General features: G+C 41.0%; 1 protein-coding gene across 5 annotated transcripts in view; it reads left to right on the plus strand.

Annotated features, from left to right (window-relative positions):
• The window catches only part of ABCG2 (ATP binding cassette subfamily G member 2 (Junior blood group)), a 168,098-nt gene that overhangs the window by 119,533 nt on the left and 22,456 nt on the right, over positions 1-26,109 (plus strand). For all 5 annotated transcript variants that reach the window (XM_029597982.1, XM_029597972.1, XM_029597963.1 and 2 more), the window contains 5 exons: positions 9,069-9,316; positions 14,642-14,724; positions 16,085-16,174; positions 22,347-22,471; positions 24,602-24,756. In XM_029597982.1, the coding sequence (XP_029453842.1) occupies positions 9,069-9,316; positions 14,642-14,724; positions 16,085-16,174; positions 22,347-22,471; positions 24,602-24,756 (701 nt within the window). The remainder of the gene's footprint in view (positions 1-9,068; positions 9,317-14,641; positions 14,725-16,084; positions 16,175-22,346; positions 22,472-24,601; positions 24,757-26,109) is intronic.

A 26,109-nucleotide genomic window follows, 5' to 3' on the forward strand; every position in this document is an offset into this window, starting at 1 on the left:
TTTGAAATCAAAAGATCCCAGGTATAGAAAGCAGGGAATATCTTTATTCTTATTAGCTTTAATTGTTGGGTGTTTTTTGATGTGTCTGTTTTGAAATATTTTATTGGTTTTTGAGAACTTTAGAAATATTTTTGAGTTTTAATTATTAAATAATGTTCGGTTTGTCAGCTGTTTTTGAAATATTTCTTTCTATTAGTATAATTTTATATGATTGATGTGTTATATTTGATTTTATTAGTGTTTTATGAGGCATGAAATATTTCTGTTTTTCTATTGTTGCACTGCATACAGAGTCTGACTTCTTGCGGTTTCCAGGTAGCTTTTGTCTTCATATTTGTATTTATCATTTATGGTGTCTTTATTCTGTATTTGGTGAGAGTCTGTATGTGTGACTGAGGTGAGTTATTCTGATGGCATGTAGTTTCTGTGTTGGTAGGTATAGCAGCCTGGCTTGTTCTATTTTCCTAATAGGAGGAGTATTGGTGTTTTAGGGACTGATGTCATATTTGTAGTGTTGCTTTTTCATAGGAGGAATTGTTACTGTTTCAGTTAGTGGTGTTTTGGTATGGGATGTTTACTATATTGTAATTGTAATTTAGTTTACTCGTGACTTTCTAAGGGCTAAATAAAAACTAAGCATTCATGATATGTTTAACATTGCTTCTTTACACACCTATGCAGTGCGATGGACCTTTATAACACCCTTTTTGAAGAAAATTCAATATATTTCCTTACAACTGTTTTGGTTCATGCATAATCATTGGTCCGTGATAGTGTAATGGTTACAATGTTCTAAACTTTTAATAAAGATTGTTGAGGTAAAATAAATTGCTGAGTTAGGAGAATATGGGGCCCGAGATTTAGCGGGAATACCTAGTACAAGATACGAGCTGCAAGAATGTGTTGTTCCTCTTGTGATTAAAGGAAGACAGATCCTGGCCTCCTTCAAGACATTTTCCAGATTAATTAAGCTCCCCCAGTAAAAGGGAGTAAAATAGGAATGTGCATGCATTTACTTGTGCTAAATTTAATTAGATCACTGCCCAGCTACTTGTTGTTTTATTTATTTATTTAGAAGCTTTTCTATACCGATATTAGTGGGTACATCATAGCGGTTTACATCCAAACTGCAGGTAGAAATTACATTAAACAGGGAAGGGGGTTGGGATAAAGGAGACTAAAAAAACTAGAGAAGTAACTAAAAGGAAGGCGAGAGAAAAAGCTGCAGAGAAAATAACATGATAACATCTTAACATGGTAACATCATTAACATTGTTAGCATGAGAAGGACTGTTATATGACACTGCAGTTTTGCCATGTAACTTGGAAGTTGGTGTTAGACTGCCTTCCGTGTGCACTAATAAAGGTATTATAAAGAACCTGTATCTAGGATGTTGTTGGGCTGTTAGTCATTTTTTTCCATAACAATAGTTTCAGTGACTTTTTTTTTCCTTTTTTTTTTTTAAGAAGGGTTTTTTCCCCAAATAAAATATATTTTGAACGTGCATTAACAAAAATGGTTATCTCCCTTTAGAGGTTACCCGACATAGTACAATGTTTCAATACGTCTGCTGCGGGGGCTCACACTGCACACTCCATTTCCCTGTGGTTATTTACTTTATCTAGTTCCAATTCTGAAAAAGATAAGAGCACCTGCGATTAAGTTAGCAACTGGAGGCAAAACAGAATTGCATAACAAACATTTCTTTAACAGTATTTGCCAAAAGATAGCTGTCAACAGAAATATGCTTAAAGTCTACTTTACCTCCAGATCAGGAAAACAAGGAAAGACTTGTTACTATAATCATTGTTGACTGCTCCATGTGCGCTCCCAAAAAGTTTGCTTCGGGCAAAATGTTTTGGGTTAACCAGAACGTGAACTGTCAACAGAAATATGTTGTATATCTGATCCATTGTCCAAGTGGTCTACATTTCACGGGCCAAACTACACGATCTCTTAGAATAAGAATTTTAGAACATAAAAAGTTGCCTCAAAACTAATAAGACACAGGCACCTATGGTACTACATTTCATACAACACCAACTTACTTTTGCTGACATTAAATGTACTGTTTTAGACTATATCAAAGTGGACTGCAGGTGGGGACACCCGGCGAAATTGTTTAAAACAACGATAACAAGAATGGATCTATCGGCTTCAGTTCATGATACCCACGGCTCTAAATGTTGACATTGAAGGGAGTTTATTTTTCTAGTTTGAAAGTTGTATAATATTTTTCATCTTAATCCTACCATAGAACAGTCAAAATTCAATTAGTGTATCTATAACTTTTGTTTATTAAACTCATTTACTACTAGCTGCTGGACCACTACATCATGACACATATTTCTTTAAATATCCTATTTCTATCCTAATAATATCTCTCTGCTCCATTTTATAAAATCTAGAAAAGAAAACAAAGAAGGAAGAAAAGAAAATGAATCCCCCCCCCCAAAAGAATCATAAATACACAGTATCATAGTACCACTCATTGCAAAAAGTTATTATTGTATCAAACAATCATTTTAATAGAAATGTCCCATTGTAAAAAAGTTTAATTCTGGAAGTCTCGAGTAGGAGTAATCAATATCTCCAATTTTCCTCAATAGCAAGAATGCTTTATAAAATCCATCAGAATCCTCCAGTCAATGTAAGCCAGACATCAGTTATGTCGTTAACACTGTCCACCAAAGTACTAAATTCATATGGTTATTCGCTTATATTTATTATTTATTTATTTAACATGTTTTATATACCGTCATTCGGTTTCACCATCATAACGGTTTACAGTATTCATATTAGTTAAACAAAGGTTGCAACATGGTGTCTACGTTGTCTTATATTAGTTTAAATAGTTGGGAATTGCTTATATTAGTTTAAATAGTTGGGTAGACACATTTGTATAAAGATGGGCATTGTACATTGTCTTAGATGTTATGTTGCTCTGAGGATGTGGATTTTTTCTTGATGGTTGGTTGGGTGGGTGTCTGGTTGTGTTGATGGATGACATCTTCAAAGCATATGGTGAAAAGCCAGGTTTTATTTGATGGTTGGGTGGGAGTCTAGTTGGTTTGATGGATGACATCATTTGCATAAGCTCTGATGAAAAGCCAGGTTTTCAGTTCTATTTTTAAAAGTTTTGATATTTGCTTGCGTTATTTTGATTGGTAGTGAGTTCCATAGGGCAGGGCTGGAGATGGATATAGCTCTCTCAAGGGTTGTGTTCAGATGAGTGGCTCTTACATGAGGGATTTTGAGGAGGGCCTTTATTTGTTCTGGTCAAAACGGTGGCAACTATTTGTATCATAGCTTGTACTTACCTTGGCTGGTGTTTAAATCCACTGTACTTGCTTGACTGCAGTATCACCAGAATAGATAAGTATTGTCCTTGAGTCTCAAAAACACCCATGGAAAATAATCCAGACACCTCCGACATCTGCTTGACACCACTGTGTTGCTTGTACTCAAACCTGAGATGCCAAAAGAATTTAATCTCACCCGTAGCCTCTTATAATATAATAGAGAAGTTTTCACCTGGTATTGGGAGTGATGGCCCTTGACTGCCTCACCCACTGAAGTGGCCCCTGTGTTAGTGGAATGGAATATGCCCTGGAGGTTTTTTTTTTTGTTTGTTTGTTTTTGTTTGGTCAAAAGCAAAAGTAAAAAAAAAAAACAGCTGTTGGGCCATTGCAGGGTTTAGAATTGGGCTGGCATCAAAGATAGCAGTGGGAGCACTCTCCGCGAGCTCCCTGCTGCTCAAAAAGGGGGATGTTCCTGGAATGTGGCTTGGTGGTCTCGGCATGCCATCGTGAACCCAGAAGCAGTGGCGACTCTAGATAGAAGTATTTGGGGGGACAACACGGGAGGCAAATTAGGTATGCATAGAAGCAAGCTAAAGCACATTTTCACCTGTCATGCACATCCCGTGGCATGACTTCTACTTTTTCTGCATGCCATCTGGTGTGCAATCTTCACATTTTGCCAGGGCCACAACAAGGGATTTTGGAGCACAGGACGGAACTGTTAATCTGAAGGTCTCCAACCCTGTCTATCATCATCCCTGTAAAAAGTGTAAGATGATGGAAAAACAATCTGCAGACAACTTCAGCAGGAACATTTTTTTTTTTACCCCTAAACTGGCTAATAAGGACTCTACAGGAAAAGGTTCTAAGGGCCTTCTGTGCAATGATAAAACTCTTGGCCAATTTCAACCACTCTGTAAAACTACCATTACAGTTATTTGAGTGCATTGTTCATCCAGTTTCGCTGAATAGCAGTAAAGTCTGAGGTAGAACCTTGCACCTGCAGTTCTGTAAACAAACATCCCACAGCAACTCCTCTACCACCTCCCTCTGCCAATAATGAGTGCAGAGCGGAATTAGGATGTTTCCCCTTACAGTTCACTGTAAGGAACGTATTATCTAGCTGGGGGGAGGTTCAGAGAGATTTAGTGCAGAGAACTTTGGCTTTGACTTCCCCATGTGGGAGCAGCAGATGCTGTGCTCTAGCAACATATAAAATCCTGCCACCATCTTAGGGTGTGGAGCTTTGGTTCATCTTTCAGAGGTGCGATGTTCCTGTCTCTTCTTAATTCTTTTATTCTAACTTATTTAAGGACTTTATCCTGCGTTATGCTATGGAATCAGTCTTTTGTCTAATCTGTTTTTGGTTTATTTACTCTTTTGATCTATTTTTGGAAACCTAAGAGGGCCTTGGTACCCCTTCACTGAGGTTTTGGGTATCCCTGTGTAAGGTTAGATCAGGGGGTAGGGAAGATACTGAGGCTTTCTATCTCATCTCCAGTGGATGGATCAGCCAGTGACCCAACGCAAAGGAGCTCCACATTTGAATTGTTTTTCTTTCACTGTCTGTCCTCTCAGTTTGGGAGACAAGGAATGGCAATGCGCTTTGTGACCACGCAGACCATGGCATTCACTTTGGGGAACACTAGTAGATCTTTGGCTGAGGGTTCCAGTGGATATAGGGCTTCTTCTTTGGTTTGAATACTCTAACACTGAGCAAGCGTGTACAGTGTCCCGAACTGCTATGGAGACGGAAAATACTGAAGAGCAGAGCTTCCTGCAGGGGGTATATGTACTAGGGCTGACGTCGGATTGAAATCTGATCCGTCTCCAACTGCTATCAGGAGCACACTATACCCATTGGTCCTGAGTCCATCTGTCTACACTAAGGAAAACGAAATTATCAGGTAAGTAATTTCTCCATTGTTTTTCAGCCATCGATTCGCTGCTCACAGACTATTTGCAGTTATACTGAGCAGAGATACATTTCCTGCCTGACCAAAAGCTGAGTTATTGTATTGAACAATGTAACATGAAACAGATACAACTTATCCAAATGTTTCATTTTTTGTTGATGCCATTGTTTCAGTACTTTAAACTCTCATTCTGTTGGGTAATTGACAGTATTTGACTCATATTTGTAGTTTAACTAAGGTCCTCATACTTCATTTCAAGTATATAGTTTTATAGTTGCTCATTTATTTTATTGATGTAAATGTATTAATAAAGTATAGTTTTAATTTGCCAAAGTTTGCTAATGCATATTGTACATAAGCACTTTCCTTCCCACATAGGAAGTTTTTTTTTGCTATGTTCATCGAGCACTTTACATTTGTATACACATTGCCCAATTTCTATTAGTTGTTTTATATATATATATATATATATATATATATAAAATACACTCATACTGTATAGCTATAACACACATAATGTATGCTTTGGGTTTTTTTTAATTTATGCACTAGAAGACTGTCTTTTCTTTAGAAAATTCTCTTGTCTAAATTTGAAATATTAATAATGAGATAATATAAAAAAATAATGCATAATTTTTAATTGTGTATAGAGAGGGTGGGTTGGCAGGTGCAGGGCTGTAAAGTTCACCTAGAGCGCTTAGCATGCTTTCACCGATCCTGGATGCCCGTGGGAAAGCAGGATTCCGTCTGGAGCTGTACTGCTTTGGGTCAGTGATGCATGCAGTCTCAGCAGGGCTTAATTTTCTTCTTTTTAAGCCCCAGAGAGAACAAATAGCATGGATCACTTTTGGTCCAAACTTCCCTGCAGCAGGCAGGCAGAGCAGAACCTTGGGGAACCATAAAAGCAGCAGACGCTGGGTAGTCAATGGGAATGCACTGAAGTGGGGGGCACTAGAGAAGTGGAGGCAAGCTACAGTCACAGAAAGGGAGGGGGTGAGCTAGGAGGAAGTGCTTGTGCAGTGTTAATAAGGTTTCTGTCTGAAGTAGCTCTGAGAGGGGCAGCTAGGTGTAGAACCAGTGAGTCTCCTCCTGTAGAGTCAGAATGGTAAAGAGGGGGCTGCTGCAGGTTTGGGAAGGGCTGAAAGCAAACAAAAAGTGCTGGGGCAGTAGGGATCCTCACTGAAATGTGAATTTTCAAAGGAGTTGTGCATGCAAATGTAACACATCATCATAGCAGTTTTCAGAAGCCATTGACCCACGTTAAGTGCACTTAACATGGGTAAAACCTATTGACAATACAATGGAATACATTGTAGCAATATTCAGAAGTCCATATACACAGGTAAAGTGCATTTACACATGTAAAGCCCAGTTTTAAGTATGTAAATGCTTTTGAAAATCAGGCCCTGCATATGGTGTACATGAGCAGCAGCAGAATGCATATGTGTGTGTGTGTCTGATCCACTGGCTTACTGTATGATGGTCTCATTACTTGGCAACTAATTTAAGAGCTGATTGGTTGGCACTTTAATACCAGGCTGGGAATCCAGGATATCTATCGTTCTATTTATATGAGATATTTATCCAAACTTGGGGGGAGGGGGGCCAACCAATTGAATGGATGGAAGGAAGGGGACTGCCGCTCAGTTTGTTCATCCCTGGTCTAGGATGCGCTTTACTTTTTCTGGGAAAAATGTGATTTTTTTTTGTTTGAGATATCTTGGCTCAATTATGTCAGGCTCCATGTCACATGATGATCCTCTCAACGTTCAGCTTGGCATGCTATTGGGAGCTATGGAAGCATATGCTGCACAGAGATGGTAATATTGAAAGTGGCGCACAGGCTACACTGGCACATCGGCTCGTGCCCGGGGACGCGACCATTTCATAACATACACGTGCGTGTTACAAAATAGCCTGGCCATGCGCACATGTGCCATATTTTAAGTGGACACACGCATGTGTGTGCAAATACTGCTTCTACCATGTAAGTCAAGGGATTTTAAAAGGGGCGTGCGTTGACACCATTCCCAGTTTTACTAGTTTGTCCAGTTAAGAGAAGTCCTCCAAACCCCCCCTAGAACATAAGAACGTAAGAAATTGCCATGCTGGGTCAGACCAAGGGTCCATCAAGCCCAGCATCCTGTTTCCAACAGAGGCCAAACCAGGCCACAAGAACCTGGCAATTACCCCAACCAAGAAGGCTCTCCCTTTCGAATAGGCACTTCTCTAATTTTGCTTATAGCTTGTTGTCCTGCAATCTCTGAAGCATCTGGTGAACATCTCTGTGTGGGGAGTCGAGGTCCTTAGAATAAATGAGGATATCGTTGATATAGACAACAGCATAAAGAAGGTCTCTGTTTAATAGCTTCACTCCCCCCAGTTATCCCCGACCCTTAAAATCCCAAGATCTGCCTTGCACATCATCCATAGTAGAAGTAAAATTACGCAGCAGGGGGCCTCGGCGCGTGCCAGAATGCGTAAGTATTTACACGCACATCTCAGGTTCACGCCTCGCCCCTTTTTGAAGCTTCCGCGATTGTGGGTGCTCCGGGAGATGCGCGCATTTCTTGGCAGCTTTTAAAATCCACTTGGCACACGCTAGCCCAACATATTCGTGCATCCCCTAATGAATGCATGCTTCGGGCTTTTAAAATTCACCTTGAAGTGCATGAGGGAGCCAGACAGGTAGTCCACGGGCTGGTTTTGAAAAACTCCCCCAGGCTGATATTTTTATAAAATCTGCTCCTGTTTCCCACCCTCTGGGGGGAGAGGGAGGGGGAGGGTGCACTCTCATATGTCAGCAGTATGTGTACTTTTAACCGGGTATCTTTGGAGACATTCCCAGGACACGATTGGGACAGGGGAGGTAGTTTTGAATAATCACCTACCCACATTGTGGTGCAGGTGCTTTTATAATATAAAATTAACAGGTATAAATTTGCACTAATCAAAGCAAAACTGCTGGAATAGTTTTGCTTTATTACAGCACATCTTGCAGGGAAAATCTACGGTCGCCTTGCCTAGATCTCGGGTAGTTTATCTACCCAGTAGTGTTTGTTAGAGTAGGAAAAGGGAATCACCTGATCGTGCCATTTAGATTTATAATAGAAAGAAAAGAAACTCGGACTTAGAAGAAGAAGGTGGGAACAACTTGCTATTTATATAATGGGAGGCAGGGCAATATTACAGCTCGGTTGTCTTTTGATATTTTTTTAGAGATGATTAGGGGTATGCAGCATACAACATTTAATTTCTCCCCTCTCCCCCCCCCCCCCCCCCCAGCTTTCCTGGTATCATTTCGTTTAATGTTTGTTTTGTTTCTGTTACTTTTCAGAAAAGAAGCATTAACCCCCCCCTCCCAAAATGGGGCCTCCCTAGGTTCCCCCTGTACTGCTCACCCTCCCCCCAAAAAATCCCAGGGCTGGGAACCACCCTGGCCCTCCTTTACTCCATCTGTGGGAGTCTGGAGGGGCAGGAGGTCATCTCTGCATGGAAATGGCACCAATTGGTCTGACCTGGAGGGATTTTTTTTTCAAAACAAAATGGAAATAAACCTACAAAATGTTGTTGCTTTTTTTTTTTTCATTTCGTTTTGAAAACTTTATGAAACATAGGAAAATGACATTGAAATTTCCTATTTTTGTTCCCTAGAGATCATATACATGTACACACATATATATACTATATGTACTGTGTGTGTGTGTGTTTCAGTAATTAGTGGAAAGGTTTATAATTCTTTGTAGATGGAACATTACAAGATAAAAAAAACTTAACCTGAATATTTTGGTCAGTTAATTATGAATGCTATTCTTATTCATTTTTGTTTGCATTCCTTTTTACCAAAAGATAATATTGAAGAACACGACTGTGGTGATAAGACTGTGGTGGAAAGGCTGGCCGAGCAGTACTGCAGCACCAGCTACTATCAGGATACCAAAGCTGAATTGGTAAAACTCTCTTCAGGGAAAAAAGCAAAGACTGAAAAATTCTTCAGGCAGATCACATACAGCACCTCATTCTGCCACCAGCTCAAGTGGGTGTCCAGACGCACGTTTAAGAACCTGCTGGGTAACCCACAAGCCTCCATTGCTCAGGTAATCAGGTGGGCTTCTGCAGCCAATGAATGACTATACTCCTAGGCAGTGGTAATTTTTGTAAATAATGACACCCGATTAGGGTCAGTGGTGTGGACTCCACCTTCCGCTCTAGCTCCAGTGGGGGAAAAGAAGCAAGTTTAAAAAGTTCCAGGTTGGTGACCTGGTGTGACCTGGCAGAAAATCACCACTGCTCCTATGCTCAACTCTCTGAACAATTTTTATTTGTACTGACGTAGTTTATCATTCTTTATCCCTCTGTATACTGCTTGTGTCCAAAGTGCTGCACAATTTTTGAGTAAGGTATGGAGGCAGTAGTGGACTTCTGTAACTAATTTGCTTTTTTTTTTTTTTTTATTACAAGGGGGGGTGGTGGTATTTTCAGCAGGCCAGGTTGTACAGCCTGATGAGGGACTTTGAATATTCAGACAGTAGACAGAGCCTCCCTCAACTACATGGCACCTTCTAGGCGCATTGTGCTGGGGCTTTGCCCCCAGAACTTGGATGCATTTTCCCCATTTCTTGCACGCCTTTTCAAGCAATGACTGCACTAGGCCCTCAGCCTTTGAGATCTCATGGGAACGGAGCAAGGAATGGTAGAGCTGCCAGCCACAGAATGGCTGGTTTTAATGTTATATGGTTAGGTGTTGACGTTAACGTTGATTTTGAACACCGTTGCCATAGATTTTTCTGTGTTTTTTAGGTTCTGCCGTATGATGACTTCTCATGTTATTGTTTTCTTGAATTATTTTTGTTGCATTGACTGGTGCAGTGAGGACACTGCATGTTTCTAATAGCTTGGTATCTTGCATCAAGGCACTATATTTCTTTTTTTTTTTATGCTTTGTTGTACTCTATGTAGTCATGCTCAGTGCTTCCCCAGTATGTTGTGACCATCACTTGCTTGATTCTCATAGGATGATTCTTTCCTGCTCCTCACCCAAAAGGAGACCTATCTCACTTCAGGCTTTTTTCCTGAGTCAGAAGGTTTGAAATAAGAGCCATTGGTCTCAAAGCCCTTGAGATCTCATTTTAACTGTAACAAGATATTGCTTACATTGTGTTCACTGCAGACATGCAGTCTCTCTGTGTGGATAGTGACTCTCAAAGCATTCTGGTATTGCCTCTTTCAGACAATTTATGGTGCAGCTCTGTAGTTCCCAAGGTTCCCATGCAGGTTAAAGAAAACTTGATAAAATGGAAGTCAGTAGAGGAAAGGTGGGCAATATGCAGTTATGCACAGGAAATTTAGCACTGTTGTGTGCTCTTCATTGGTGCAGTGTGAATAACATATACAACTTAAAATCTCAAGTATCTGCCTCAGGAAGTATCCAGGTATTGCTTTGGAGCCTAGTATGAGACCATATTTCAAGAAGGTATATGAGCCTGATCTCTAATCGAAAGGAGGATGCCCTCTGTGAAGCTGGTTTACAACCGCTAAAGCAGTGGTGTTAAAATGTTTTTCCTCAAGATGCTATCAGGTCTGGTTTTTCAAGCCTTCCAATCCACCATGAATATTCATGCCATTTATTTGCATACATTAGCTTCAGTTTATAATTAATTTACATATTTTGGATCACCTAAAAAATCTGGCTCACAGATGGCCCTTGAGCACTGCAGTTTGTTTCCTCTGCATGCGAAGCAGTAAAGACCGCTTTTCTTTTGTACAGGTTCGCTCTCCTTTTTCCACTGTGGCCCCAGCTCACTGTTAGGAGTAATGCTCTATTTATTTATTTATCTATTTACTTATTTATTTATTGGAAAAACTAATATCTATCTGTTCAGTGAGGAAAACAAGTCTTCCAGCCGCCTCTGGAAACATGGGTGGCCTGCTTGAGAGCACATTGGATTTCTCTGATGAAATCATAAAACCTTTTTGATTGATGTTTTTCTTCCCTGCATCATTTTGTCTTCCAGTCTATTGAGGGCAAATATTTAGAGTCAGGCAAGCTTAAATGACATTTGCTTAAGAAACCTTGTGCAAGTTGGGAAGGCCATATCTCTGTCTGCTGATATTATGGCCATTTCCAGTAATTGCTTTGTAAAAACTCGACCTTGTGATAAGACTTGAGCTCTTAAACGTTTTCTGTTACACTGCTAATTGCCGTGACTGTTTTTTGGGGGGTTTTTTCCCCTACAGTCCTTTTATGTGCTCAAATCTTATTAGTGATGAATTTCAGGTTCATTTTGTAAGTTCGTTAAGCTACTTCTACTAATCTTTCCCAAACAATTCCCACTGTGATCTTTCAAGCTTTCATTGCACTTGATTTAGTGACTGAATTATCTTTGACATTTTCTCCTTTCCCTGGATTCTTAGTAACTCGGCTCCATTTATCTAGGGAATTAGACTGCTGAGGCACAAGCATCCCTCATATGTAACTGAGATGCAGTTTTTATTGCTTGATAAGACTCTGGTGTAAAGACTTAAATTGTCTTAGTTAATCCAGTTCATTCCGGGCTCGCAGTTAACCTTACTTAAAATTTATGTTCTGAAATTGGACGCATTACTGTGTAAAATATTGTCCAGTTGTGAGGTTCCCGATAGTGTTCTACCTCTTCCCCCACCCCACCTCCTTATACAATGTTATTTTATAAAGAACATTATTGACACGTGCCATCTTGCATTCAGAGGTTGGCGACTGAAGTGCCCCAGTCCACTTTGTACCCAGCTTTCCTCCTTGTTTTCCCTGTTTCCAGAACTTGGGACCTTTTTTCAATATCATCACCCTGAGGAGTGTGCCTGAACAGAAAAGAAACTGACCCAGAATCCCCTGGTTTCTTAGCCTGCTTTGGCTGCATGAACTCTAAGTGACTTATTGAGCATGACTTGCAGAATTCCTAGGACATCTGGACATGCAATTAACCTGGCTCCAAGATGACGCTTATTGATAAGGTCATACAAAGAAGAAACCAACAGCGGGAGCATGAAGCTATCCGGTCACAATAAAAGGCACTATTCTCAGGAGTATCTGTAAACACAACTTCAGATGTGTTAATTGCCCTGACCAACAAGATTTTAACAGAACAAAAGACTATCCAAAGAGTGATGGTAAATGGGCTCCACTTTGGAGAAATACTCAGGGGTAGCTAGGGATGATCTTATCATGCTGTTGACATGACAACCAATGTAAACTATTCTCTAAGGCAGTCACACACACTAGAATCTTCTAACCCAGTACAATATTGTATGTTATCTATAAAAGAAGAATCACTTCCTGTATACGATGAGATGCTGGTAGTCAGTTTGTCAGAAGCATGGCATCAGCATCTCCCAAGAATACTTATATTGTTCAAAAAAAATTATGCTTTCTACCAAAATCTAAGTGTTCTTGTCTCCCTGGCCATAAGAGTCATAAAAAATGGCGTGGTGCTTAACGACCCCCAAATTGATCTCTACTTTCTTTTGCCACCTTTCACGCCTCCTACTGCCAGACTATGTCACTAACAGTGCTGTTAAAGGGACAGTGTCTCTTATTCTCTACATAATTTAAGTTTGCACAGAGTCTGGGAGACCAAGAAGAGCAAACCAATAAAAATATTTCTCTGAGACAAGTGCTATATAAAGACGCTGGAAAAACTTAGCTAAGGATTAATTTGACTCAGAATAATGCCATTTGGTTGTTATGCCTCTTGCTGCTTGTTGTATCTCTGATGGTATTGGTGTGCTTCAGACTACCAGTAGGTGCCTCTGAAACATTATCATGGAACACAGACAATTCAATGGAAGTAGTGAGAAGCGGGAAGTGATGCTACACCCTGACTGCATTTTGTAGGAACAACTTAATTCTGTGACATTTTCTTTAATTTTATTTTTATATATGATTTACAAGCGCATGGAGATATCATTATGCATAAGAAATGTATCAAGTATGTATTAGTTGCCTCTAAGAAAAAGAAAAATACTCTAATAACATGCATGATGCATAATCCACATGAGGGGCCAAATGAGAATAAGGCAAAGAAAAAAATTTAACACAATTAAAGTTATATAGTTGGCGAAACCCATTTAACAAAGCAGTAATTATCTTCCTGTTTAAGAGGAGAAAGTCAAGGTAATTTTAGGATTTTTCCTATGAAAAATAGAAGGTAGATTTTCAAAGTCACGCGCACATGGATGCGCATGTTATAAAATATGATATCTGCGCACATATGTGCACTGGATTTTAACATTCGTGCACGGGGGGATTTTATACAGATTGTGCGGTGACATGAGTAGGCCTTCCTCCTTAATTGGAGCAGACTGGGAAGGAACTTCCCTAACCCTAGCTCTATCCTTCCTACCTTTTCCCCTCTCCTCCCTGACCCCTAACCTAACCCTGCCTAGCCACTAATTTTTTTATTTGAATACTTACTGCTCCTTTGGAGCTGTCCTGGCACTTCTGCGCTTCATGGTTACGTGCCTTTTGTAAAATGCACGCCATGCGCCTAACCCCCAAAATTCATGCACGTGGCTCTTTTAAAATTGGGCCTTAAATTTGTTAGGTACAACAAAAGTATGGGTATTGCCTTGATATGCCACTATGCAGTTACATGGATATATCAGAATAAAAGTAGCCAGGTCAAGAGCTGGTGGAGGATGCCTGCCCTGGACCCCATCAGATCTGCCCTGAGTCAGCTCTCTACTGCTGCTCATTTGATCTCAGGACTGAGTATCAGAGACCACATCACCCCTGTCCTTTTTGAGTTTCACTGGCTTTCCAGCCTTATAGTGAGTCAAGTATAAAATAACTATGTTGGTTCACAGATTGCTTAGTCTTGATTCCTGTCTATGGGCTAATTCAGTGCTACTCATGCACTGCGCTCTTCTCAAAGAGGGCTTCTTGATGAACCCTTGATGTGTATTGTACCCCTGGCCAAAACCAGAGAGAGGGCATTCTCTGTGACTATTCCTATGTTTTAGAATTCTCTGCCTGATAGCTTGTGTCTTATGATTTGTACGAAAACCTTCCTGTCAATGCTTAAAACCTTCCTATTTCAGCAGGCGTTTTAATGATGTGGACTCGATCAGTTTCTAAAGTTTTGACTGTTTTGTTTTCAATTTTATTATGAATGTCGCCTAGAGCCTGGCACCACCTGCCAAATAAATAAATAAATCTTTGTTCATGCCTTTCTCTTTGATGTGATGGTTAATTCTAAACAGTAAACTACTCTGGGCTGTGGTGTTCCGTGCTATGATGAAAAATTTCATGCACATTTGTAGCTACCACACTGTGGTTTACTCATATACTACAGAACTTCAAGTCCTGACAATTGCTTAATCATGGCAATGTACAGCAGCATATTCCTTTCAATAACCTACGAGTTTTATTCTGCTTTTGTCCTTAGGTAGGAGTTATGTTCACTTTAGCACTGATCGTGGGCGCCATTTTCTTTGGTGTGAAAAATGATAGCAGCGGCATTCAGAACAGGTTAGTGAAGGAAGGATCATTATTTCAAATAAATCAATTTCACTATGGTTTACTTGTCATTACATTATTTTTCCCAAGCCTTAAAGGAACTGGCCTGTAAACTAAATGGGTAAAGCTAATGGAGATTGCATTATAGGCTTTTGGAGCTTCCCAAAGGCAGAACTTTACTGTTTTACTGCTATAGATATATTATTGCATGTAGATTCCTCGGTAACATCCTCAAATATTTTTACTCTTTAGTTTTTCCTATAATGTAATCATGAGATTCTTCAAATCATGAGATTTTGCAAACGCAAAAAAGCCCTCCAAGCACTATCCAATTAACAGGAGAGGGAACACCAGGTTCAGTAAGAATAAATGAGAACTGATTTAAGAAAGCAATGGTCAAGTATTTGTTGACTTTCCAGCTTGTGGTAGAACTAAGTTCCACCTGATTTTAATTGTGAACTGGATATCTTAAATGAAACAGTTTATTTTGTAATATTTTAAGGTGGAGTACATGCTCTTGATCAGATGTTTTGTTATGGTAGAGCTGATGTCAGAACTCTGGTGAGCTTATGATCAACAATTTATAAAGCTTACCCAGAAAAGAATACCCTGCTTCACACCCAGCACAGGTTAAAAAACTTTGCCATCAAAAGGTTACAAGTAAGGAAAAGAATGCCTGATAGGGAGGTCATTTCCATCTGTCTCTCTTGTCTTGCATCAGCAGACAAACCAGCAAATGGATTGAGGTGAAATCTGAGATGAGACATTTGGGGAGGCAGCCTGCTTGAAAGTTTTGTGTGGGTGTTTGCTTATCTTCCCTTCTCTTTCATTGCCTCACTTTCCAGTCGTCATTAGCAAGTGGAGCGTACCTGCTATGCGAACTAACCAGGTTTTACAGCACTAAAGCTGTTTTTGTGTGCATAAAACCTATTACTGCATGGGAAAACTCAGAAGCTATCAGGCTAAATGAAGATTTGGGCATCTTTCTGGCTAGAATTTAGCCAGATAAGTTAGGGGCGTAACTAGGAGGAGTTGAGTTAGCTGGATAATTTATTCGGCTAAGTCTAGTTTGGCCAAAGAGCTGTGCTAATGTTAGCTGGATAAAGTTAGCCGGCTAACTTAAGATGGCTTCAAAAGTGCGGCTGCTCTATTGAATATACCTCCAAAGTTAGACAGATAAGTTTATCCAGGTAACTTTGCTATCCAGATAGTGACTGATTATGGACCTCTCCATCTTTCTGTGCAAATCACTTTTACTGTTTGAGAGAGCGGCCTCAGTTGTTACTTTACTAATTCAAATGTTTGTACCTTGAAGGCTATAGAATTGTGCAGAATGTCAGTAAATAATCCTTTCAAAAAATCTAATTCACAGAGTCGGTGCTATGTTTTTCATAACTACCAACCAGTGCTTCAGCAGCGTATCAGCAATTGAGCTCTTCATTGTGGAGAAAAAGATATTTATGTGAGTAAATAATATGTAGAGCAAAATTATATTATAATTGGGATTCATTTGTTATATACAGTATATATATGATTTGTATAGATTTTATTTTATTTTTATTTATTTAATAGCATTTATATACCGACGTACGTTGGGAACATCTCGTCGGTTTACAAAGAACAAAGCTAGCAACAGGCTTTATATGTTAAGTATGTATAGAAATATGGATGTAGCAAGCTACTATAAGAAAATACCAATGAACTTCCTCTAGTTCTATGCAAACGGAACGGGTGGATTACAGTCAATCTTTCAATAATTATTCCTCCCCAGCCTCATATACTCCAAAAGTAATTATTGTGACCATCGTACTAGGTGTCATCGATTAATGTTTCATACACATGGGCACTATAGAGTATAAACATTTACTGGACGAAAATACAACTGAGATTATTTCAGGTTTGAAAAGATAAGTAAAAGACATTTATGGGCTAATTATACTTATTTTCAATATTTTATTTGCAAAGAAAACTTAAAAAAAAAAAAAAAAGTGACATGATTATATACAGTGGAGAGTTTTATATATGTGAAACATTATCGCTGACACCTAGTATGATGGTCACAATAATTACTTTTGGAGTAAATGGGGCTGGGGAGGAATAATTATTGCAAGCTACTATAAACCAGGTTCATGTCCTGATTACATTGATGAACGCCCTTGTAATAAACTAACATGTATATATGTATATAATTCTCATATCATCTACTCCTGTCCATGTTTACCCCCTCCCTGTTAAAAAACGTTATTATTGTAAAGCCTGTTGCTCAGTTATGTTACATTGTGAACCGAGGTGATGTTTTGCAAACGTGCCTCGGTATATAAAAAACCCGTAAATAAATAAATAAAATAAATGTCCCCAAGAGCTTATGTGTTGGAGCCTTTCAATGTGGACTGAGCTACATCTGGATCTGAGTGATGTGTTTTGGACCTGTCAATAAAGGGTTGTCAACCCTGCACAGACTGCAAACTGCCGCAGCCAAGGTGAAGGAATATAAAAATAAATCGAAAACCCTGTGTGCTCTCCTGGGAATGACATATGTTGTGCAAGAATCTGCATCCAGCACTCTGTGTTAATAAGTTGGGAAAAGGGCTGTTGTGTTTAGCCTGTCCAGGGAACAGCACTCCATAGCTAGCAGAGGAAGAAGCCAAAGGAATGCTGGAAGACCATTTAAAGTAGAAAAGGTACAATTTAGCTGGCTCTGTCTGTGTGTGGGGGCCAGGGACTGCCAGGAGTTGGAGCCAGGAAGAGAGGAGTGCATCTGACAAACCTGCAGTCAGTTCTTCTGAAGAGCTAATTATCGAGAGGGAGAGAGAGAAGTCTGTGCTGTGAGGAAATAGAGAGACAGACAGATGCTCTTGCTTCATAGCCGAGCTACATGTAAAAGGGACAGAGGTGCCAGGAGCTGAGAGATTTCTCTCCAGAGATATCCATGCCCAAAAGCACATAACTGGATCAACCTCCTAAGAGACTGAGTTAAGTAAGTTAAACTTCCTCTGCACACAGGCAGGACATTTCCAACAAGTGGGTTGTGCACCTCTACCAGCAGATGGAGACAGAGTAAAAGCTGACGTCATGGACAAATAGCCCTGCCCCGACATCAGCCCGCCAATAATCTCCATCTCCAGCAGATGGTGGACATGCATTTCTCTTCTGGGTAAAAAAAAGTAATGAGAAAAGAGGAGAAGAGAGAATATTTTCAGACACCACTTGAGTTCTTAAGTGACACCAGTGGGTCCCTCCCTCAGTTGAGCGTATTCAGTCCAGGAGTCTACCTCAGGCATGGACTTAAAACAAACAAAAATAGGCATTTGCAGCTAGAGGGAGGGCTCAGCGGTGATGGCTTGTGTCCTCTCCCCCTGTAGACAGATCCCTTCGTGCTCTCAGCCAGGGAAGGCTGAGCTCAAGTATGCAAAAAAAAAAAAATAAATAAAAAGAGAAGAATACGAAAGTGTAAGTAGGTTGTAGTTTCCTTCTTCCTTCCTTACTGGGTCTCCTTCCCTCTGCACTGGGTGTTCAGCATCCTTTCTGTCTCTCTTCTCTACGGAATTTAGCATAGAGCAGAGGCATTGTGGGCTTGGCGGGTAAAACAGCCCTTGGCTAGGCCCTGCTCAAAAGTCTTGTTTTTTTTTAGCTGTGTGGTAGGCCACAGTGGTGGTTTTTCCTGTGCGCCAGCAGATGAGTCCGCGGCCTATATTTTGTGTGCGTTCTTAAGCACGATGGGTTTTGTGAATGTAGGTTATGCGCGCAGGCACTTGTGCGCACACTGTGTGTGTATCTGAGCGCATACTATCAGCGCATCCTGTCTGGGTGCATACTACTGTATGGTGGGTGTCTATTGCATGTGCACACCAAGCATGATTGATGTGCGCAGGAGGCTGTTTTGCACACTGTGCCGGATAGCTATAGCGCTGGGGACATAGATAGCTGGACTTTGGAAACTCTATGTGGCTTGCTGTATAAGAGCAGTACAGCCATCACTTTCTGTTTGGACAAAGTGATTTAACTATTATGGATGTGGCCAATGCTGGGCGATCCCTCAAACTAAGGGGAGTGGAGCGGAAGGCGTACAACAAATGTATCCCCTCCCACTTTATTTCCTGTGACAGAGACATGTACGAGAGATGTGGGTCAGTCGTACAGTATTAAGTTTGGGCCCAGGTGTGGCTCTATCCTCCTTTTCCTGGGTGGAATTCTTTTTCCAGGGTCTTCAGACCTTTCTGCAGGGTCGCCCAGAGGAGCCATGTATCCCTCCTATGTTGGGTTCATGTACTCATGGTTTCTACTTTTCAGCCTCTGGGTGCAAGTGCCATGGTCCGGCGGTCCCTGGTGATGTTCAGGTGGATGTAGATGATATGTCGGATGACTTCATTGGGGATTTGGTTTTCTCCCCTCTGGAAGAGGGGGAGATTCCTCCGGATTTGGAGCTACATAGGACAATGCTCCAATTATTTCACAGAGATGTGCTGCTAAGTCTGTTGTTAGACTCTGAAGACGCTTGATGTGGCTGGGGAGGACTCTTCAGGTGTGCCAAAGAGGACCCCGTATTCAACATCCTACACAAAGTGTCATGTTTTCTTTCCCTCCTGGATGCGATTCAAGAGTTGATTGACCTTGAATGGAGCACCTCTGAAGTTAACTTCAAAGAGGGGTGCACTTTAGCGGGATTGTCCCCTTAGATTGAAGTCGAGGGAACTTTTGGAATTCTCAAAGGTGGCTACCTTGGTAGGTGCTGTTACCAAGGGAACCACCATCCTGGAGTAAGGAGGGGCAGTTCTAAACAATGCTCAGGATAGGCGGATTGAGGCTATCCTTATGCAGGCTTTTGTGGCCATGGCAATGAATTTGCAGATTGCATTTTGTGGCTCCCTGGAGGCTTGGATTGGTTTGCTTCTCTTTTAAGAGATGCAAGGAGTGGGGTATAATGGCAGATCAGTACAGAACCAGGGGCTGCATTCACAGCCGATGTGGGCTGTGACTTGGTGCAGATGGTCACTAGAGAGGGGCTTCAGTGATAGCGACTAGTTGCAAGATGTGGCTATGAAATTCATCAGCAGACACAGTTGGCAAGTCCAGTCTCGCAAGGTTACCCTTTTAGGATTTTCTTTTATTTGCGCTCTTACTGAGGAGCCTCTACTCAGTCTTGTCCCTTTGGAAGGTCTCAGTCCCTCCAGCCTAGAAACCTCCAAAGGAGCTCCGGAACCTGGACTCATCAATCTTCACAATGAAGATGTGAGAATCGCCTACGGAGGTGGATCCAGATTATGACGGACCAGTGAGTCCTAGAGGTAATAATGGATCGCTGTATTCTGAAATTCCTCCAGATTCCTCTGGATACTTTTTATGGTCTCTCTGTGCAACTTTCCATGGAAGAGAGAGGCGGTGGAGACTACCTTCAGGAAGCTGTTGGCCTTGTAGGCCCAAATTCCCTTTATTCTGTCATTCCAAGAAGGAGGAGGGGGTCCTTCGATCCATCCTGGATCTTAAGGAAGTTAATAGTCTTTGGCATTGACTCATTTCCGGATGGAAACTGCATTCTGTAATATTGGCAGTACAAACAAGGGATTTTCTCACTTCTTAGATCTGTCAGAGGCATATCTACACATTTGCCAGGAACATCAGCATATCCTGAGCCTTGCCATTCTAGGCTGTCATTATCATGTTCAAGCTCTGCCCTTCAGGCTTGCAATAGCTCCTGGTACCTTCTCCAAGGTCATGGTGGTAGTAACGGCATTTCAGTGCAAAAAAGGCTTCCTGGTACATTTGTATCTTGACGACTTATAGTTATCTCAGATGCCGGAGAGTTTCGGGTATGATTCAATGCAGAACTGAGCAGAGAATTTCTGCCAAAGTGTCCCATTCAGACATTAGTTGCTCTGGTTCAGGCCCTAAAGAGGACTATTAGTCCGATGGTGTAGTTGTATGTTCAGGTATTGGGGTCAATGGCAACCATTTTTGACATTGTCCCCTGTGTGAGGGCACTCCTGCGGCCCTTACAATGTATGTTGCTTTATTGGTGGCATCCACAGTCACAGATGTACGTGGTGTGATTTCACTTGCCCCTGGTGGTACGTGTTCAGTTACACAGTGGTTACAGGCAGATCATCTCAAGAAGGGGATTTCTCTGGAGGCACTGGGCTGGTTGGTTCTCATGAGAGATGCAAGCCTTCTGAGTTGGGGGGGCTCATGGTCAGGAGTTGGAAGCGTGTACAGTTCTGCTGACATGGTGGTTTGCCGAGTAGCTGGAAGCTTGTGCGGTCACGGTACTGTTGGACAATGCATTGGCAGTGGCCTACATCAATCATCAAGGCAAAACTAGAAGCTTTTCAGCTTATGGTAATGTGCTGGGGTAGTTTGTTTCGGGTTTTGTGGGTGTCCTCCGTCAATGCAGAGGAACCACAGTTCTTCAGTCTTGTAGAAGTTAGAGAATGCAGAATATTGATTCTCTCAATGGATGTGGTTGCAGGACAGGATGGTATGTCTTCTCGCCATGGCCACTGATAGGCGGAATCGTTCAGAAGATTGCTAGCCAGACCGAAACCATACTTCTGATGACTCCGGATTGACTCTGGAGGCCATCATAGGCTGTTCTGCAGAGGATGCCGGTGGGCAGTCCTGTAAGGCTGCCAGTCAGGATGGATCGGTTGTGTCAGAGACCTGTGCCACACGATGATCTAGTTCCTGGCTTGAACATAAAGCATGTAACAGATGATACGAGGCAATTTTGATACTTTGGACCTATTTGATTGATCACACACAAGTTTAAGCACAGCAATTTTAAATTTTGTGTGCAGCATCAGTGTGGAAGCCAATGCAGTGCGTGTAACAATGGTGTGGTCCTCTTCCAATGACTGTGCCCTGTCACTGTTTTTGCAGCTGAATTTTGCATTGACTGCAATCTGCATATAGTTTTTTAGCCAGATCCATAGCATTACAGTACAGTAGTCAACATGCCTTAAAAGAACAGCCTATATAACCAGTCTGAAATCCCCAGCACATAACAATGACTTAAATTGGATGACAAGTCTAAGATGCCAAAAAAAGCTTTCTTAATAACCACCACCACCTGAGGCTCAAATGTGAGGGCCAGCTCTAAAGCCCACCCAAACTTTTGACCTCAGACCGGCCCTTAAACAAATAAATAATGAAAAAGAATCAGCAGAGAATTGTTAGTGAGTATGTAGAGAAAAATGTCTTGTTAGGGGTAGGAAAATAGCATAGTAACATGTCTGGTCTTTCTGTATGTATGGAAGCAAAGGTGAAATATAATTCAAATTCTAACCTGAAAAAGAGTTTTTAAATCTCAAAAGCTATTCAAGAAATGTATTAATAGAATAAAAAGGTATCACCTGATAAATATTTGTTCTTATTTGTTAACGTTTATTTCTGTGCATTCAAGTGAATGAACATGGCAACCACGCCAGGTTATACTAGAGAGCAATGCCTAAGGCTCCTGCCCTCACTCCCAGAGACTACGAGTGCCGCCTCCACAGTACTGTCAGCAGCCTAGGGAATGCGCCCAAGAGTCAAACCCAGATGCATTACCTACTGGCAAAGTCTGAATCAAGTGTTCTTTTAAGTGTACATTTAAGACTAAATAGATTGAGCTTTAATTGTTTTTTGTTTTTTTATTCTAGTCACGAATACATCAGTGGATACTACAGGTTGTCTGCTTATTTCTTTTCCAAATTAATAGCTGATCTAATACCTATGAGAACTTTGCCAAGCATCATCTTTACCTCTGTAATTTATTTTATGGTTGGTAAGTATTTAATAGAGCACACCTGAATTGTAAGAACTGAATGAATGCACGATACACATTGACTCCGTGTGCCTTCCTACCCGGGAGGGAGCAGAAATCCAACCAGACATTAACTTGCTGTTCAGATCTCTTCTTGATGTAGTCTTTGCTTTTACTGCCCAGTTTCCAGCCTTAAAGGATAATTTTCAAACAACTCTGCATAGCCCCATATAAGTACTTATGTGGGCGCTTGGAGATCTACTATAGTATTTTGTAATCTGTGCGTATCAGTCTGTGTAATTATAAAATACGTTTATATTCACCCTCCAATATACGCACACATATTGTGCAATGCAATGAAAGCACATACATACATATAAACATACATGCACATATTTTATATGGGGAAAAAATCTAACGTACATGTAAAACCCTGATTTATAAGTGAAAGTACAGTAAGTATATTTAAAATATGCACACGTACTTGAAATCATCAGTTTGCTGATACAGCCACCAGTCTCTCCAGTTCACCGAGACCCTCCTAGTATTTCACCCTGAACTCGCCCCAGTTCACCCTGACCTTCCACCCAAAATAGCAAACAGATGAGCCTGATATAAATTGCTCAGAAGTTTAACTTTCAGACGGGCGCGCGGGTACACATTGACACGCATATGTCGGTGTTCGCCCAGCTATGCGGCCATTTTCTAACTTGCATGCACACACATGCACATGTAATAAAATAGCCTAGGTGTGCGTATATCTGTGCCTAATTTTAGGCTTGTGTGCACCCAGCAGCATAAGTTGGGTTTCAGCTGCGTAAGTGAGGGAATTTTATGATCGGCGTGCATCCATATCATGATGAGTTTCACCCAGTGGAGAGCTAGGTCCTCCAAACCCCTCTGCTTTAATAGCCTGCACTCCTCCCAGTTAACCCAGACCTCTCAAACCATTTAGCGATACCTGGAAATATTTATGTTGATACTTAAACCTCTCTAATAGCAGCAGTAAAGTAATATGGCACTGGACTTGGGCGTGCGCCCACACGCATATGTATTTGCACATGTATCGCCCCGCCCAGACCACACCCAAATGTTGCCCCTTTTTTCCTTTGGAGTGAGATATTCACGCAACGGGATTTGCATGCACATGTGGGTGGCTTTTAAAATCCACTGGGCTAACGCATGTAAGACATGCATGCGTATATATTCATTTTGGTGCGCGCCAGGCTTTTAAATTCAACTTTTAATTGGCAAGTTGAAAACTGCACAAATAAGTTGCCTAATGTATTCATGCAAATCTAGAATAAGGTAGCAAATTCCACGCAAACATTTTGGCCTTGCTGAAAACGCCTCTAGACCACCCCTTGTTTTGCGCAGGTAAATGTGTATGTGTGTGAAACCAAAAATATGCAAATACTTTTGATGTTTATAAAATAGTATGTATGCGAATACACACTACTTACCCATGTATATGCTAACTGCACAGGTGTAACGCCTTTGAAAATGTACTCATAAATGTTCTGTATGGGCTTTATGTTCCTTTTTTTAAACAAAAATTAGCTAAAAACTGGTACCACTCTATATCCTGCTTGTTATTAGCCCAGCATCAGTTCCATTCACCTCGGAATAGATCTCATTGTACAGTTCCCTCATTTCTATTTTTGTCCCAAGAACAAATGTGCAAGATCACGCCTGAATGCAGATATCCAGCAAGGAGGCCATTCAATTTTTTTTTTTTGTCTTAATTTAGCTATTTTAGTGGCTGATTTCTTTTCAGAACTGATCATTGAAAAAAATGTTGTATCAAGTGCAGTAAATACATTTCTCTCTCCAGTCCCACATCTGTGTTAATAAAAATATCTGTATTAATTATTTGACCTAGTTTTTTTTTTAACTGAGCAAGGGTCATTGCAGAAAATGATGGCTTTACTTTTATAGTGAATAAAAAGCAGCCTTAACAAAACTTTGAGTTAATATTATTCATTGCATATGAAGTTAGCTTTGCTAAACACTTTTTTTAAATTTTTTTAATTTTTAACTGTGTGTCCTCTTCAGGAAAATAAATTGACAATCAAAAGTTAGCTAGTAAAGCTATGCTCAGCAAAAAATGTGGAAAATGTTTTCATATGTTTTTTTTCCCCCCCCCCTCAGGTTTCAAACCAAAAGCAGATGCCTTCTTCATCATGATGGTGACTCTAATGCTGCTTGCCTACACTGCCACTGCTTTGTCACTGGCTATAGCAGCAGGACAGAATGTTGTAGCTGTGGCCAATCTTCTGCTGACCATCTCTTTTGTCTTTATGATAGTGAGTATGTATATATATTTATAACATGGATAGCGCAGAATATCAAGAATGAATAAATAAATAAATACATAAATAAGTTTTGTTTCCTGCTTTCACAGCAGTGCATAGCATTGTAAAGAATCTTGCATTCAATCAGGCCGACATCAAAAGCCGTGTTCAACAAATTTTCATTTTTCACCCTCAGTATTTGAGTTCTAGCTTTGTTCTGATCTATAAAATTGTAAAATGTGCCACATGGAAAGCAACAAGTGGTTCCTCAGCTATAGGTTGAGGACTGTTGCAGCGAATGGTTGTTTTTATTTTTCACACAGTGAAGGATGCATGTTCTTTAAGCACAAAACACTGGTGAGGAATATTATATGTAATACATTACATATAATAGGGTCGGGCTGTGCAAAGAATGCAATGTTCTCAAAACTGTGATTGATCACATGAAATGGCGTCCCCTTTAAAGGACTCTGAGAGTCTCACCCAGCATGCTTCTCTAGATGTGATACCACACCTGATGATTCACCATTCATTCTCAGAAAAAAGTGTTAACATTTTATATTTATGTAATACAGGTGGGGAGGGAACGGTGTTTTGTTTTCTTTTTTGTTGTTTTTTTTGTTGCAGCTTTAAAGAATTGTTTGTCTCTGTAAATCAGCATTGCAGCTCATAGGAATTAATTGTTTAGGTGTGCAGAGTTCATTCTGCTCCGTTAAAGCAGTTGTGTATAGTGTACTCTATCCTGTTCAAGCACATCAGCTGCTGCACGCTACAGAATCGGGCTTGATTCTGAGCCTATCGAGCAGGGACAGGGATGCTGGAGAAGCAGTGAGGGTTCACAGTCCTTGGGGTGGGGAAGAGAGCGTGCCGGCTGCTGCACACCAGTGATGTGCCTGGCAGGGTTTCAGGGCGTTCGGATACTGGGTTCAGAAGGAAGATGTGGGCTTTGATACTATAGGAAGACCTCTCTCTACAATGGCTGAATTATAGAGGGAGGAGGGTGATGGATGGTGAAATAAAAAATGGGGGAGAACCAGAGGTGGCCAATGCATTTATGTTGCCTCCCCTGCTTACCCCCATCGCCCACCACACACACACACACCCTTGGGAGCCCCTCCTCAAGGGCCTCCTCTTCTTCTGTTGCTGGAGGGAGGGGGTCCACTGGTGACTTTGCAGCCGCCTCCTCCTCCTCCTCTTCTCGGATGCTGGTGAGATGGGGTCCACTGGCAACCTTGCTGGCCTCTTCTTCTTCTTCTTGGCCACTGAAGCCCCCACCAGGTGAACACATCTGATTAGGGATGTGAATCGTTTATCTGACGATTGACAATATCAGACGATATTTTCAATCTCTTCAGATATCGGGGG

The sequence above is a fragment of the Rhinatrema bivittatum genome, chromosome 1 (assembly GCF_901001135.1).
Source record: "Rhinatrema bivittatum chromosome 1, aRhiBiv1.1, whole genome shotgun sequence".
Classification (NCBI taxonomy): Eukaryota; Metazoa; Chordata; class Amphibia; order Gymnophiona; family Rhinatrematidae; genus Rhinatrema; species Rhinatrema bivittatum.